We start from the raw sequence: 15,625 nt of genomic DNA, 5'->3' as shown, positions 1-15,625 counted from the left end.
TGATAGTTTTATGATGTTGAAGTATGGGCCTCTATTTTCCATTACTCTAGCTTTCTGAAAAAAAAATCTTGGCTTCTGTTGTATTGCCTCTAAACCTTCTGCTTTAGACTCAGAAACAAACCTCTGCCAAACCAGGTCACCTTGCCGGGTGCAGCTCCAGGGGAGGTCCCAGCACAGTTGCTTCCCGTGCAGTCTGTGCCCTATTTTCCCTTGATTAACCAACTGGCAACCATGGTAAGAAATGATTGTTCAGGTGAATGTGTGCAGTTTTGATCTGTATCCTTTTGGCTTCAAGAAATTCTGCAGCAGTTCGAAGTCCCCACCTGGACACTTCTCTTGAAACATGGAGCAAGCCCTGAGGAGCTTCATGCCTCTTCTGTAAAGCCAGAGCCAGGTCAGGCTTGGCTGTCTCTTTCTTGTCTGCCTAGGAATGTACAAGTGACCCTTGTGGAGCAGGCAGCTCACAGTGTGTGTTCCTAAGGCTCAGAAAATGCACTTTCTATGTATAAAAGGAGATCAGTGTGTGAAATGCGGTGTAAAATCAGATTCCTGATTTCTGTGGTTCTTGACGATTCTGTGCGTTGGGAGGAATAGCTTGTGAGCACTGTGGAGATTCAACTGAGAAATTTCCTTTAGCACACAAAGCTTGTAATGGAACTTTAACGAGCTGAAGTACTGTAACAGCAGGGTCACTGGGGAAAAGCACGGCGTGTTCCCTTCTTCTAGTGTATCATTTTTTTCATTCAGTGTTCAAGTATATGCTCTGTCTTAGAAAGATGAGTGCCTACGATTGTAGTTAGTGATTATATGAGGCAAAGTTCTCCTTTGCCAAGGAACTTGCTATGGGCTGCAGATTCTAAAGCTAAGAATCCTCAGTTTGCTGTTCCGACAATCCCTGGTATGCTTATTTGGCATGAAAATGAAAATAGCATTGGGAATATGTTCCCAATCAGTGTTTCTTATCTCTCCTCCCCTGAAAGAAAGCTGGGAGGTCCTAGCTCACCAAAAGATTAACAGTAGTGACAGAAGGGGAGGCAACATCTTTTCTGTTTTCTGCAGCGGATTTTAGTATAGCTGATGTATCACAAAGGAATGGTGAACAGCAGGGCTGGCTACCCAGACAGACACATCTCTCCTTACGTGTCTGAATTAAACAGAGAAAATGAGGACAATTGCCATGCAGGCATCAAGTGAAATCCAAACTCTCTTGGTCTTAGCAGCACACACGCAAGGCATGGGGTAACTTGAAATTACAGGAAATTTCATCTCTAATTTTGTATTACTTATGCAGAAAGCTCCTGCAAAACAGAGCCCTGTGGAGCTGCATTTTACCTGTGTGAGTTGCCTTCAGATTGTCAACTAGTCCCTTAATTAGTTTATTTTCTTTGCTCCGAGGGATGAGTGTTTTGTTTGTTCTACACTTGAAGATTCTGTTAGTCTGCATTTATGTATTTTGTCTTCAAAATGACCTAGCACAGGGCTAGCCACTGGGGCAGTGTGAAGTAGACCTTCCTGGCAGCAGTGGCAGATCAGACTTGAGTGATGGTAAAATAATTGTAATAGCAGCAACAATAATTAAAACAGTGCACCAAAATACCCTGGGGTGCTGTTGCTGAGTTGGGCTGCACCCCTTAAATTCCAAAGGAAAGCAGTAACTTTTAGTTACTTCTATCCACAAAGCGAGCAGCTGTAGCTTTCATTCCTTCCATTGATGTTCTGTTCGGATGCAGTTCTCACAGCGGGTCATGGTGCAGTTCACATTGAAGTGGAGATAAAAATGACATTGAAGCTTTGCTCCTGTGTTTTCTACACTGCCTGGAAATAAATACATGACCTACAGCTAGTTCAGTGGCTTATTGCCTTGGTGTTATTAACCCAAGTGTACTCAAGTGGTGAGGAATATGTATTCTGTTTGCTCATAGAGGAGCACTCAGCTCTTTGCCTGACAGATCTGGGAATCTCTGGGAACAAGGCGGGGAAAGTTTCCCTGTGAAATGGTTTGAGCAAATAGCCTGGCTGCCATAGGTTGAATGTGTCTGTCTGTAGGTGGGGGACTGGTTGTGAACTCAGCTTCAGTCTGCTGGGCAGACAGGTAATGGGAACAATCTGCTCCTCCTGTGCAGAGCATTTAATTCTACTTTTCTTTCTGGTGGCAAATTAATTTCACTCTTCATATATTGAGGATGTGACTTCAAAACAGCACAGAATAACAAAGGGAATTGCTTCTAAGCAGGCAGATTTGGGCAGGAGCGGTGCATGAATGCTAAACTGCTGAAATGGGAGATGTGAAAAGCCAAGCACTGGTACCTGGTTTGGTCAAATATTTGAAGTCACACTCAAGTACATTGCCTGGACAGGACAAGTGCATGATTTCTGTCAGCCAAAGTGAAAAGAGGGCACACACTGAACTGCTCTTTTCTGCATTGGGATGAGAGCTCGTAAATATAAAAGTTCCCAGTGTGTTAGACTGTTTTGCTGTTATGAAGTGTACACCCTAAATACCAGTCTCATGCTAGACAGCAAATGTTGTGGGATTTTTTTAAATGTTTTTATTTCTAAATGTAACAAAAATGGAATCTAATGCAAATTTTCTGAAGTGCTTGAAATAATTAGAGGGTAAGAAATTCTTCTTAACATTTAACTTCTAAACGCATGAAATAGTTGAATACTGTGCTGCTCACCTCTAGCTAGCCTTTAATTTAAACAAAAGCCATAAAAGTGCGATTAGGCTCCAGTCCAACGAAACACTTAAGTATGTTCCTAGTTGTAAGTGTATGAGTAACCCAGTGAATATGAAGCATGCTTAACTGCTTTGTTTGAATGGGATATTTTGCAAAGTAGTTATAATAATCGAAGAACAATCCTGCCGTGTCACTGAGAAAGATGTAAAGAGGAGTCAAGTCCCATCAGCACTTCAGTATCCAACTGCTGTGAGGTTTTCACAAAGCTGCTTGCCCAGTGATTTAATCTGAGGGTCCTGCTCCCGAGTCCGTGGAGCTCTCCAGATGTGCTCCATCATCTACAGTTAAAGAGGCTGAGTTTGTCGGCAGTTCCCTCCCTCTGTGTAATGGGGAAAGCGCACATGGCACATGCACCTTCATTTGTCCTCTCTGCCTGCCTGCCATGCCTTTTCATAAACATGCTGCGACTGCTGCCAGGTTCTCGTATAAAGCATCTAAACATCATGGATTTAATACTCCCATTTTCAGTGCTAAATCAATGTTCTTTATGCATTTGTTCTTGGAACACTGCTCTGTTTGAACCATAATTCTTCCCACATACCATAAACTTGGGTCCGTTTTCACTCTGATAGAAACCGATCTATTTAAAGCTAGAGGAAAAACCCTGTGACTACTGCTTAAACATTTCAAGGCCGTTGCTTGTTAATCAAATAGGCTCCTGCATCACCTCGATGCACTGAGATGTCTGAGGAAGCACTGCCTTTCGGGGCCACCACTGGTCTTGTTGCTGCTGGGGCAGGGCAGCATGATGAGCTGCTCAGTACGTGTTCAGCAGGCTGTGAGGGATGGGTTTGCTCTGTTTATGACTGACCTTCTGTTTAGTTGTTTACTCCTTCAGCCATCCTGTATCTGTACATAGATATAAAGAAACATTCTGCTGCATAACTGGATTGGACCAGAGATTAAAGCTGCTCTCCTGTGAAAAACACTGGAGCCCATTAAAGAAGAGATTGTTTGCCAAACATTGTTGTATGTCCTCCCGAGACCATAAAAAACATTGTTAGCTGAAGTAATAGTGGAAAATGATTGCATTCCTCTATCCTCCTCCTTACCACCACACTGCAACGTGACAGCAAACCTGTAATGAAATCCGTGAAGAGCTCGGCAGCAGTTACCTTGAAAACTTTTTTATTGCCCTACATTTCTCGATAACGTGATACTCAGCTTCTGTCCAGCACTGAGAGCGCCGGCTGAGGGATTGAGATACTCAGAACTGAACAGAACTACCTTGAATTTTTAGCATTAAATACTTGCAGCGATTTTTTAATAGTCAAGGGTAACTTTCTGTATTTACATATCATTATTTGAATAACGAATAGCTTCAAGGATATGGCAAACACTTCTGTGCAAATAGGAAATAGTGACTTTACTCTTATAAAGCATTTATTGAAAATTATTCTTTTGATTTCATCTCCTCTATGTTTTTTGTTTTTACTTTTTCTTACTTACGTCATTAGCTTGAAGTGTGATGGGTGAGAAACTGCCATACAAGGTGGTATCTTAGGATGCATATTCCACTTTTGCATCTCTGGGCTGTCAGAAATGCAGCTGAAGAGCTGACTCCACATCACAGGCTGGGGCAGAAGGGCACAGGGTGGCAGGAATCAGGTCTTGGTTTTGGCAAAGCACTGAGGTGAAAGTATGTTCTGTCTCCTACACAGAGTGTAGTTCCCAGAATTCAGTTTGAAAAAGTCATGCAAAAAGGTAATGATTTCTGAATATATTTTGCTGGTAAGAACTTGGCATTGAATGACTGTTATTGTGAATTAGAAAAATTCCTTTGGTTTTGCCTTTATTTAGTATAAATTCATTGGGTTCAGAGATGTTTGTTCCAATTGAGCATCTTCACTCTCAAAGCAGAACTTTGTAAGACCACCACTGTGTGCACAACACTTGACTAGTTTTTACTTATGAAGTGTGCGAGCTAAAAATCCGGTGGGAACAAGGACCAGAATCTTTCCAAAATCTTAAGAGCCTAAAAAAGCTGTTAGTGTCTAATAAATCATCTGAAGGCAGAATACATGTCACTTGAACTTTAGATGGGAATCTTCCTTAAATATGTCTAGTACCGTTAAGAATAAAGTCACATTGAGAATAAATTCTCTTTGGGGAGTTTTGAAGAGCACTGGAAAGCAGATTTCAACTTCTCCATTAATTTGCAATCAGCCTAATGCTTTGTGGTGCAGCATGCATCAAGCCATGGGCAGATCTGAATGGGCACACAAGGGCATAGGGTGGACATTCCTCACAGGTGGTATTTCAAAATGTGTTGGTGATTTAAGTTGTTACCAAAAAAAGAGGCAAATACTACAGCAGGATCTGAACATGCACTTCTACCCATTTTTGTGTTAATGAAGGTGCTTGTTTTAAAAGCCATTGGAACTAGTTTATAGCTCTGATACGTGTATAAATCAATATGTTTATGAGACATGCTGACACGTTTATGGTGTTATTTCCCCAAGGAAAGCCAGAAATACATGACTGAAACACAGAGCCTCTTACTTGATGTGTGTGGCAGCTGCTTTTGAGGGGTCCAACAATCCTCAATGAAAGGGTTAATGGGCTTTGCAAGTGGGACCTCTTCATGCTGTGTATGTTAATTGTGCATATATAGTCACCCATCAGTCACTTATTGGCAGTTCTCAAGGCTTTCTACCATGCACATAAAGTAATCTATGCTATAGAAAGAAGGAATTAAGCCCAGTAGAACGGTAATCAGCATCCTGTTTTATTTGCTGGGGTTTTTTTTCCTACCCAAACTAACTGCACAATGCAGAGAAGTTAGTCCCAGTTGCACTGACCTGGCATTTTAAGGACAAAAGTAAATGTCTGATTCTCATGAAATCTTTTCTGATGAGCACCATTGCAGTTTCATGAGGAGCTTTGTCCTACCTGCAGAGTTTCCAGTTTACCAGCCTGAAATGGTTCTTACTGGAAGTATTGTAGGACAGAAAGTCCTGTACATCTGGGCTATTTCTATGGAACTGTGACAGAGAGCATTCTAAGGTATAAAAAGGCTGCTGTTCTTCTTTTTGGAAATCCTATAGGCATGAGTTGCAGTTGTTCAGCCAAGGAAGGTGGGAAGTCTCCAGGAAGAGATGTGTGCTGTGACACTCCTGGTCCTACTGCAAGGGCCATCAGTGTGGTTGGATACGGTTACTATTTTGGCGTTCATTTAATGCAGCATAAGTTAATCAGCCTCCACAGGCTGCAATTCTTCTTCTGCCAGGTTACATTTAGGAACATGATAACTGTTGAAAAACTTTTTGTTAAAGTTATATGCAGCACATTATGGTAAAGCTGCAATTCATCTGGACAAATTGCTTCCAACCACAGCAATGCCAGGTGAGCTTTGGAGAGTGGTTGCTAATTATGCTAGTGCATAATTGATAGAAAATATGTTATCTTTTTCTTCCACAATTTGTTTCTGATCAATATTAAAGGACAGTTTTCTTTGATAAGGTGATTAGCATAGAGATAAGGATTTGGCCTGACATTTTTTTCTGATGACTGTGAATGATGATTAGGAGGCAAGAGAAAAATGCTGCTAGGAACACTTATCACATGGGGCAGATGTAAGATCTGTTAATTGTAACCCTGAAAATGCTCATCAGTATCACTGTATACCAGACAAATTAGTAGACTTGCCTTGACTCCCCTGTAGTACGAAGTGCTGTGGGAAGAGGAATAATTTGTGCTGAAGAACAGTTAAGGAGATCCCTAAAATTTGATGGGTACAGTAAGTCAGTGTCAATGCCAGTGTCCAGATACTGACATACAGGAGTGTCATAATGCAGAGGTGGAGGGAAAACTATCCCAATTTATTTAGCTGTCACTCAAGGAAGGAAAAACATTCTCTCCCCAAACCCTTTAATAGAGCTGCCTATACTAACAAGCTTACATCACCAACCAGAATTGCACTGTATCTTGCACCTGTGCTTTCCCAGATAAATTCTGGAAGAAAGAAAAGCTGCTGATGCTCTTTCTGTATGATAAATCAAAGTGAAGGCCATCCCATAATGGGAATGCTGTGAAGGAATAGCCGAGGAAGGGGTAGCCATGGTGAAAAAGCACTGATCGCCTTACCAGATATCCTTGGCTTTTTCTGAAAGCAGCTGTGGCTTCTCTGTTTACCTGGCCCTTAATTACAGCAGTGCTCTTCTCTCAAGACATGCAGAGTGTTAGTGTTCTGCTACTGCTCCCTTGTTCAGTTGTATTTACGTTATTTAATTCTTGCAGTGCCCTCCTTAAGCTGCAAAACAGGAAGAGAAAGCACCAACTAATTACTATTTATTCTTCTTTCTTGGGATAGAGGAGAAAAGTCCATCCTCAACAGAAGAAGAATGTTATGGCTTTACTCAGTTAACACCTTTTTTGGGGAAGGAGAATTAATTAGGAAGGAGTTGCAGCCCTCTGCCTGTCAGACTGATGACCCATGAAGCTAACCAGTTCTGTAGCCTGTCACTGCCTTTTGCCACGGACTGGTCAGTCTCATGAGCTCAGCAGTTGACTCATGCTGGGGAAGGAGATATTTGCAACATGTCACATGTTTGCTGTTTTGCCAGCATCGAACAAAAAGTAATGATTTTTATTTCTGCACCTGGAAAGTTACTATTACACCTAGCACAGTTTGCAAAAGCTCAGCAGATTTCTGGAGAAATAAAGGAGGCATTGAACTAGCCTTTAAATTTACAGATTTAGGTGTTGTAAATTGTCCGTGGTTACTAAATCAGAGCAGCATTAAGGCACTAAAAGGTAACCTTGTACATGAGAGCAATCTGAGTCTTTGTTTTAACTGGATTCAAAATACACATTGACCTGATGTTCAAAAGTAGTATTTGCCTGCACTAATGAACAAGGGATCCATTATATTTTAATATTTATATTTGTCTTTTCATCGGTCATGTATTTGTAGGCCTCCTGTTCCCCCTGTGTGGCTTTAAAACATGAATGCAAACCATCCTGCAGCTCTCAGGGTATGGAGCACTTTGAGGCTTTTTTTGTGCCAGAACTGCAGAGGAGATTTCTGCATGCCCAATCAAGTTTGTGAAGGAGAGAAACCCACAATCATTTCCATCCCAGTGGTTCATTGGAAAAACATGTCTTGTATTAAATACTTTAAAGATTCATGAAGCAGCTTTAATTTTGTTTGCATTTCTTCCTGAAGGGTAAAGCTGTCAGAAATCTCTAAATGTATTGCCTAATCCATTTCTAAACTCAGTACATTAAGATCTGCAAGCAGAACTCATTTTTGGTGTTAGCAAGTATACAGACACAAGAGAAAGCCAGAAAAAGAGAGTAGGAATTCCTTTCCTTGGTAATCCACTGAACTACCAGCACAGCAGTAGTGTCAGCTGCTCACAAAAAATAGTGCAACTCAATTGGACTGTAAGAGCAGCATAAACTGAGGGCACATATTTCTGCTGGATCAGATACAAATAGGGAAAATACAGCGACTGGGCAATGAAGGCTCAGACAAAAGAAAATATCTTTCTCTTTTCTGCCTGCAAGCTCACAGGCTACCATGAGTAGGCTGCTGTTCAGCTGAACAGCTTTTGTTTTCTCATTGTCTCTGTTTCTAATCTGCAACCTTTTTTGTGTTGGTACATGATCTATGTCCAAGGCTCTATTTCCAAGCTGAAGAGCCTTTCCTCTTTTCTTGTGCCTGCACAGACAGTGCTCACATTTGGGCTTGGGGGGCTGGCTTGGAAATGTTCATTTAAGGAACCGGTTCAATGCAAGGGAAAGAATGAGTGAAAACCATCTCCAGGGTAGAGAGAAATGATCTGACATCAAGCTCTCTATCATGTGCAAAGGAAATACCTCTGGGTTTCCAGCCAGGCTCTGTAGTAGCCAGTGCAGAGCAAGAACTCTCAAAGACTCTTCCCAAGACAACAGCAGCATGCCTTAGGTTTGATGCTTAGCGTGTTGTATGAAAGATGCCTGAAGGGCTGTTTCACATATCAGATCTAATCCATCCTCAGCTGCTCCGTGGAAGTGATTAGCCATGGCATCATCAGCCTTTGTTTGGAACCACCAGCCCTAAATGCATCCAGTGGTGTGTTTCTCTACAGCGTGCTCATCTGCCCTGGAGAGACAGTACTCCTTGTGCTCACATCCTTTGCTGATGTGCACTGAGACGGCTTACAACCGCAATTTAACATCATGAGAACATTAAACATGATCTGTGCCTGGCCAGCTTAGACCTTTGTTAACTGATATGTAGGTCAAACTTATGCTGTCTGTTCTCTCCCAGATCAGTATTACTGGTTGAATCAGTAGTGCTGATTAATTTGTTTTCAATACTGTAATTGTCCTCCCTCATCCGATAGCCACCGTTCCTAACACGATCAGACCGAGTAGAGAGAAACAGAGCAGGGCACCCTGCTCCTTTCCGGGTTTGGCAGCAGGGCTGCCAGAAATGGGTGATTTCTTCAGTTCTGATGCTTTCCCTCCATCTCCAGGCTGCTACTCCAACCATTTTTTGAAAGGATGTCCTTTGCTCTTATAAGTAAGTGGTCTGGTTATGGCATTATTTTTTTCCGGGGACATCTCTGCCATGCTCTGAGGCCAAAATCAAGGGCTGCACCAAGGAGGACTTCAGTATCTTCCTGACACTGACAAATGATTGCAATGATTGCACGGACAAATGGTTCTCCATGCAATGCTCTTCGTCTGTTGTTGGCATCCAGCTGGAGTGAGATTGTCAAGGGGCTGTAAGCATACAGTGGGCATGGCTGTACTTTGATGGTGGAGCATCTTTGATTGCGACTTGCTAATGTTACTGTTTGGCTCAGAGTGTCAATTGCTGGTTAGAGTTTCTTGAAATGAAGGAAGTATTAACTGTAAATTGCTGCAGCTTCTATCTAATTACAGAATACATTGGGAAAGGCTTGGGCAACAATCCAACAAAGCACTTAAGCACCCTCTGATTTTTAAGAAAAGGTCCCTGGTCTGGGATTGCTGGTGCTCTCAGACATCATAAGAAGTGTTTGCTAGTAGACCACGGCCTTCTCCTGACTACCTCAGCACATCCATCTCATTTTCTGAAGTGACCTAAGGAGTTGGGAGTTCAAGGTTGACTGGAAGTCTTTAGGAAATGAACTCCTAAATCACTGCTGTAGTTTGAGAAGTTTACTCAGGCAGACAGCTTCTTTTGCAGCTCTTCATCTTGTAATAAGTAAAATGATAGCAGCATTTAAACCACCGCTAAGTTCTGAGGTTTGCCTTGGCCCATCTAGGTGTTTCTGCTGTAGTTGTAGTTGAAATATTCAAATGTGTAGTGGTTGGAGCATTTTCCAAATAGAAACATAATGGAGTTTTTGGTTATGTCCTGCTAACAAAAAAAGGGGAGAACAGATGGAAGGAAGACAGCAGTGAGAGATGACAGAAATTATTTAGCCCTGGAGGGATAAATTCAAACAGCCCTTTATAAAAGCATCCAGTGTGGTTGGGTGTTCCACACCAAGTCTTCCAGTGTACTTACTAGAAAAAGAAATACCTCTTACCCCAGAAAGGCTCAGCAAAATTTCTTGATCAGAAGTCAAATGAAGCCCAGCGTAAATTATGGAGGCCTTGTGCTGTTCTAGTGGTTCCAATTTTTCCTAGACAAAATACTTTGGTCCATCCGCCCATGCCTCTCTGCCCCTGATATTGTGTTCATTTTGCCTTGAATTGCTTGTCTCTCTACACTACAAGTGCTGCTCTGGCAGCCCCCATTATCACTGCACTTTCTCCTCCTCAGCCACAGCCTCCTTGCCCTCTGCAGCTCTCAACACAATTGCTTCACTTTGCCTCTTCCCTTTTGGCTCTGGGTTCCCATTCAGGACTGCCCTCTGCCTCGCTCCACTGGCAGCACACCCAGCCCTTGGTACCAGCCTGATTTACTGGGATGCAATTTGCTGCGTCCTGCTGATATAAAGTGAGGCTCTGAAGCAAATTCCTGTCAGATTAAAGATGTCCCTCGTCAGGGGAAATCTTGCAAGATCCCTGCTTTTAGCTGATGGCTCTTTCGTGTTACTGAAGTATTATTAATGGACTTCTTTGGTACATTGGTGTGGTCAAGAGGAAAATCACGCTCAAGAAGAAATTCCAAAAGGAGGCTGTGTCAGAGTGTTCACACCTGCTGTAAATCTTTGTCCCTCCAGGTGTATGTTTAGCTTAGCCTGAAGTTCTACACAGAGGTCCTCTCAGTGGTACAGACCTTCAAGTGAGCTGTCAGTTAGCAGCTGTGGTAGCCATGGAATCAGTGACAAGTCATCAGGTCTCTGTGCAAATAGTGCAGGAATGGGTAGGAATTATAAATAATTGCACTTTACTAGAATTCATGACAGATTTCCAAAGGTGATCCAACAGTCAAGTGGCTGCTGCTCTCTCCACCTCCATGACTGCAGGTAGTGGATAAAAAGAGTCATCATTATGCCAGAGTAATAAGCAAGAGGTCAGAAAGTTTGATAAGAGCAGGAAAAGTCATTTCCTGTGATGCAATTAGCAGTATTTTAGAGAGCAGGTTCAGAAATCACTATGGTAATTCAGAATGGCTTTTGACTGTGAGAACATATAGGTAATTTTTTATAGTTGGCCTTTGTGCTAGAGGGAGAGAATTCTCCTCAAACAAGGCAGTATGGTGTTGCAGAGGTACATGGACTGTTATCTATGATAACATGCATAAGTGGGAATAACTGCATACTGAGGTGGAGCAAATTCATTTTGCAAATACTTCAGTAGGTGCTTGCATGTTCAACAAACACCGTGCATTTGTTACTGCTGCACAAGCTGCAGAATCAGAAAGTGATGCAAGTGCTCTGTTTGGGCAGTGTTCACTTTAGAAGGTCCTAGTTTTAAAAGTATGAATTCTAATTACAGGTTAACAACAGGCTTTCTCGTGGGTGCCCTTGGAGCACAAGCAGCTATGGGGTTGTGGGCTTTCTCCAGGATATGAACAAAACCTGCGATACTCTTTTGTTTTTCAAGAGATGTTTTTCACACCCCAGAGACTGAGATCCATTAAAAAAGTGTATACATACAGATAGGCTTTACTTTTTGCCTGGTTGATAAGAAGTTAGTTGCTCCTAGCCATGTTGCTTCTTTTCAGTTTTTACCCCATCTTCATTTGATGTCAGAAATAAGAAAGCCTGTAAACCCCTATTTGCTGGAGAGCAATGAAAGATGAGAGGACATTCTGCAGTATATTTTACTTCTCATTGGCTGCTTGGGTTTTAATTGTTCTTTTCTTCTCTTCAGGTGCAAGCAGATGACCTACACAGATGACCTGCCCCAGATCTCTGTGGTCTTTATATTTGTTAACGAGGCGCTGTCTGTCATCCTGCGCTCTGTGCACAGCGTTGTGAATCACACCCCCTCACATTTGCTCAAGGAGATCATTCTGGTGGATGACAACAGTGACAATGGTGAATACACATAAGTTTTCCTCTCAGTTCTATATCTCGTGTCATTTGTGAACATGAAATACAAATCAGAAAGAGTTTGGTCACTTCTACATTATATATTATTGTTATTTTTATCTTTGGATGAAGCATCGTTGAGTTGGTGTGTATTTAAACAGCTCAAGGAGCTGAACAGCCACTGATGAATGCTCACAACCACTGATTAATGGCTAATAAGGCAGACCATACGTTGGTGTAAGTTAACATACTTCCCCTGAAGTCAGAATTTCCAAGAGTTTGTGTTTGATGAGGAGATGATTCAGTGAGCCACTTGCACAAAGCTGTCGGTAAATATTAACTATTTATATAAGAAATAAATACTCTGTGAATAAGCCCTGTTGACTTTGTTGGAATCCTCACAGAATTAATGACATTTGTATAAGGAATCTCTATATAGAGACAAAACTTTTCTCCAAATTTGGAGAGCCAGAGCAATATCAATATCAGTAGACCAAAAATTGAAGTTCTGTTTCCAGAGGAATATGAAGTTGCAGATTCTCCTTGAAAATGGTTTATTTTACATGGGAGCACACTTTGCTGCTTCACAATTAACACGAGTTTACACAAGTTATGAAATCTGATTTCTTTCTTTTCATTTGCTGGGAAAATTTTTTTAGAAAACTTTGCAAATACAATAATAGAATGGGTACAAAATGCATGTAACTTTTGGGTCATGTAATTCCTTACTGTAAAAATAGCACTTCAGTTAGAACCATCAAAACTCAGAATCTTGGTGAGCACGTAGGGTGCTACTGATGGATATATTTTATAGGACAGTTGGAATTGCCTTTAGGATGCAGATAATCAGCAATATTGTTGTGTTTTAAATTGTTATAATTGAACCTTCTAGAACTGTTACAGCTTCTAAATCCTATTTTTATTTTTTTTTTAAGGCTCAAGTTGGGCATTTCTGCCGCAGCTCAAGAACTTTAAACTTTCAGTTTTTAGATGCTGTTCTTCTTCAAGATGCCCAGATAGAAAGGATGTTCAAAAGAACAAATCACTTAAACAAAAATAAGCCCCAGAATAGAGAGTTTTAAGAAACCTTTTGTCCAATTCTTCTTTCAGTTACTGCACTGTAACCTATGGAGTAATTACGTGAGATTACAAAGTGTTTCAGTCAGCATAATGCAGAAGAGAATTGGATTCATTGTTTCTCAGTGAACTCTTATATGGCTTTTCTCTGTCATTCTTCTAGATAACTGGAGATTTATCAGGTCTTTTATTTGGATGGTAATGATTCTACTGTGTAACATAGATCAGAAGAATGAGGCTCCTGATGTCGTGGAAGCTTCCTAAGTTTTCCTAATAAATACATTTGAGTAAAAGCTTCATTATGAGTAAGCTGTAGCGTAAATGAATTACCAAACTAGATTGATTTTTAAAAAATACAGTGACCATTTTTGTAATTTGCCTGTTTGTGAGCCTATTGAAATGAAGGAGTGAACAAGTTCAGCTCCATCTATAGTTAAAGCCTGAAAATGAAAAAAAGAAAAGTCTATTTTAAATCTTCAAGATCCATTTAGCTTAACAGAGAAGAAGCCTGGTATCACATAATATTAATTGTATTTAAGGGAAAACTTAGAGTGAAGGGAAATTAATTCTGATCTGAATCAGATCTTGACCCAAAATCCATTGAGGTTATTTTTCTAATTCAATAAGAAAAAGCATAAATCAGACCCCCAAAAAACACCAATAACTCCCATGTTACTCTGTTCCAAGTTCAGAATTATTCCTCCAGGGACCACTTGCAACCTAATTCAAATCATCAGAGAATTAGAACAGTAATTATTTTAAGATATTTAGACAAACCAGCTCTTCAAAACAATGCTCAGATCCTTCATGCCATATTCAATCTTTGCAAGGCTAACAGCATATGCTCTGGTGTGCAATGTTTTTTTCTGAGCTGGTATCTCAGGAATTGCTCTGTCCCACTGCTGTGGTACTTGCTTTGTATCTGTGAAAGTGACTAAGAATCTGTTGCAGAACAAATCAAAGTAAAGCACAGCATTGCAAGACTGCTGCAGTGATCTCATTCTGAATGTTTGTGGCTTATTATTATTTTTTTTCCCTGCAGTTGAGCTCAAATTTAACCTGGATCAGTATGTCAATAAAAGATACCCAGGTCTGGTGAAAATAGTGCGCAATAACAAACGAGAGGGACTGATTCGAGCCAGAATCCAAGGCTGGAAAGCTGCAACCTCTCCTGTTGTTGGGTTCTTTGATGCTCATGTGGAATTCAACATTGGCTGGTAAGTCCTTGGCTGTTTCCACAGGGAGCAGGGAATACCATACTATTACAGTTTGCCCTGTGTCGCAAAGGCTGTGAAAAAGATTCACTCAACAGGGGAGCTGAAGGACTGTATGGATGAGACAACTACAGGCTTGTGTTTTCACATTAGCAATTATGTTTGAATAATATCTGTGATTATTGCAATATTGCCAACAGTCTTCTGCTGTGGTTGCAAGATTCATAGGAAAAGCATTTGTTCCTGCTCTAGTACAGCTTAGTGGAGAGAGAAGTAATTTAACCCGAAATGAATGCAAAGCTTCTGAAGCAGGCAGATGTGGACATTCCATTAGGGAGGCTCTGTGCTCAAGGCAGATGCATGTTTTCAACTACTTTTATTTAATCTGCTTGACCTTTTCTTTCTTTCCTTCTTACAAACTTGAATATAAATCTGACTTGTAAATTTTCTTACATTTACATTTGGAAGGAAATATTGAAATATTTCCTGTATTTTTAATGGGACTTGAAATTAGTGTGCCTTTTCTCGTCCTCTCCGTTTTGGAAAGGAAGGGTATTAGCTGTGGTTAGTACCAGTTCGATCTTAATGGACCAGATCTGCAGATGGAGAAGTCTTCGCAGCACCACTTAGTGGCCAATATTTGGCATTACTAGAACCTGAACTTTCATCTGAAGGAATGAAGTACACAGTCAGCTGAAAAAGGGCTGGTGGGACCTTCAGCATGTAAAATGTGTATTTTCCAAAGAGAGTCTGGTATTTCATAATGATGATGGAGGATTATGGTGGAGCTGATTATACTCTGCAGTTCTGAGAGAGAGATCCCTGAATTAAAACTAAAATTAGCTGTGCTTGCAACCAGAGAGCAACTTAATTGCAAAGGAGTGGAGTGTTTATTTTTGTATGTTCATGAATGGAAGATGCACTAAAGTGCACCTGGTTTCTATTCACCCTATTTTTCGCCCCGTCAGAGACTGTAATAGCAGTCATAGTTACTTTTTAGAAGCTTAAGGCGTTAATTTGTTTATCTACTTTTAAGGCAGGTGGATCTCTGAAAACCTTGCAAAAGCTTATGTAAGTTAATATCAGCTACTGGGCAGAACTGGAGGCTGCAGCCTGGTGCTGGGGAGAACATGCTCCTGCTTAGTCAGTCCTGAGCTGCAGGTTTTGAGACTTGCAGGGAATTTTGTTA

At 41.0% G+C, this 15,625-nt stretch overlaps 1 protein-coding gene across 8 annotated transcripts in view; it reads left to right on the top strand.

The window, feature by feature from the left end:
- The window catches only part of GALNT9 (polypeptide N-acetylgalactosaminyltransferase 9), a 439,027-nt gene that overhangs the window by 264,099 nt on the left and 159,303 nt on the right, over positions 1–15,625 (top strand). For all 8 annotated transcript variants that reach the window (XM_090120751.1, XM_090120750.1, XM_031592751.2 and 5 more), the window contains 2 exons: positions 11,985–12,151; positions 14,265–14,439. In XM_090120751.1, coding sequence (XP_089976877.1) covers positions 11,985–12,151; positions 14,265–14,439 — 342 coding nt within the window. The remainder of the gene's footprint in view (positions 1–11,984; positions 12,152–14,264; positions 14,440–15,625) is intronic.

The sequence above is a fragment of the Phasianus colchicus genome, chromosome 18 (assembly GCF_987193195.1).
Source record: "Phasianus colchicus chromosome 18, bPhaCol1.hap1.1, whole genome shotgun sequence".
NCBI lineage: Eukaryota > Metazoa > Chordata > Aves > Galliformes > Phasianidae > Phasianus > Phasianus colchicus.
This window is presented reverse-complemented; position numbering and strand designations above follow the sequence as displayed.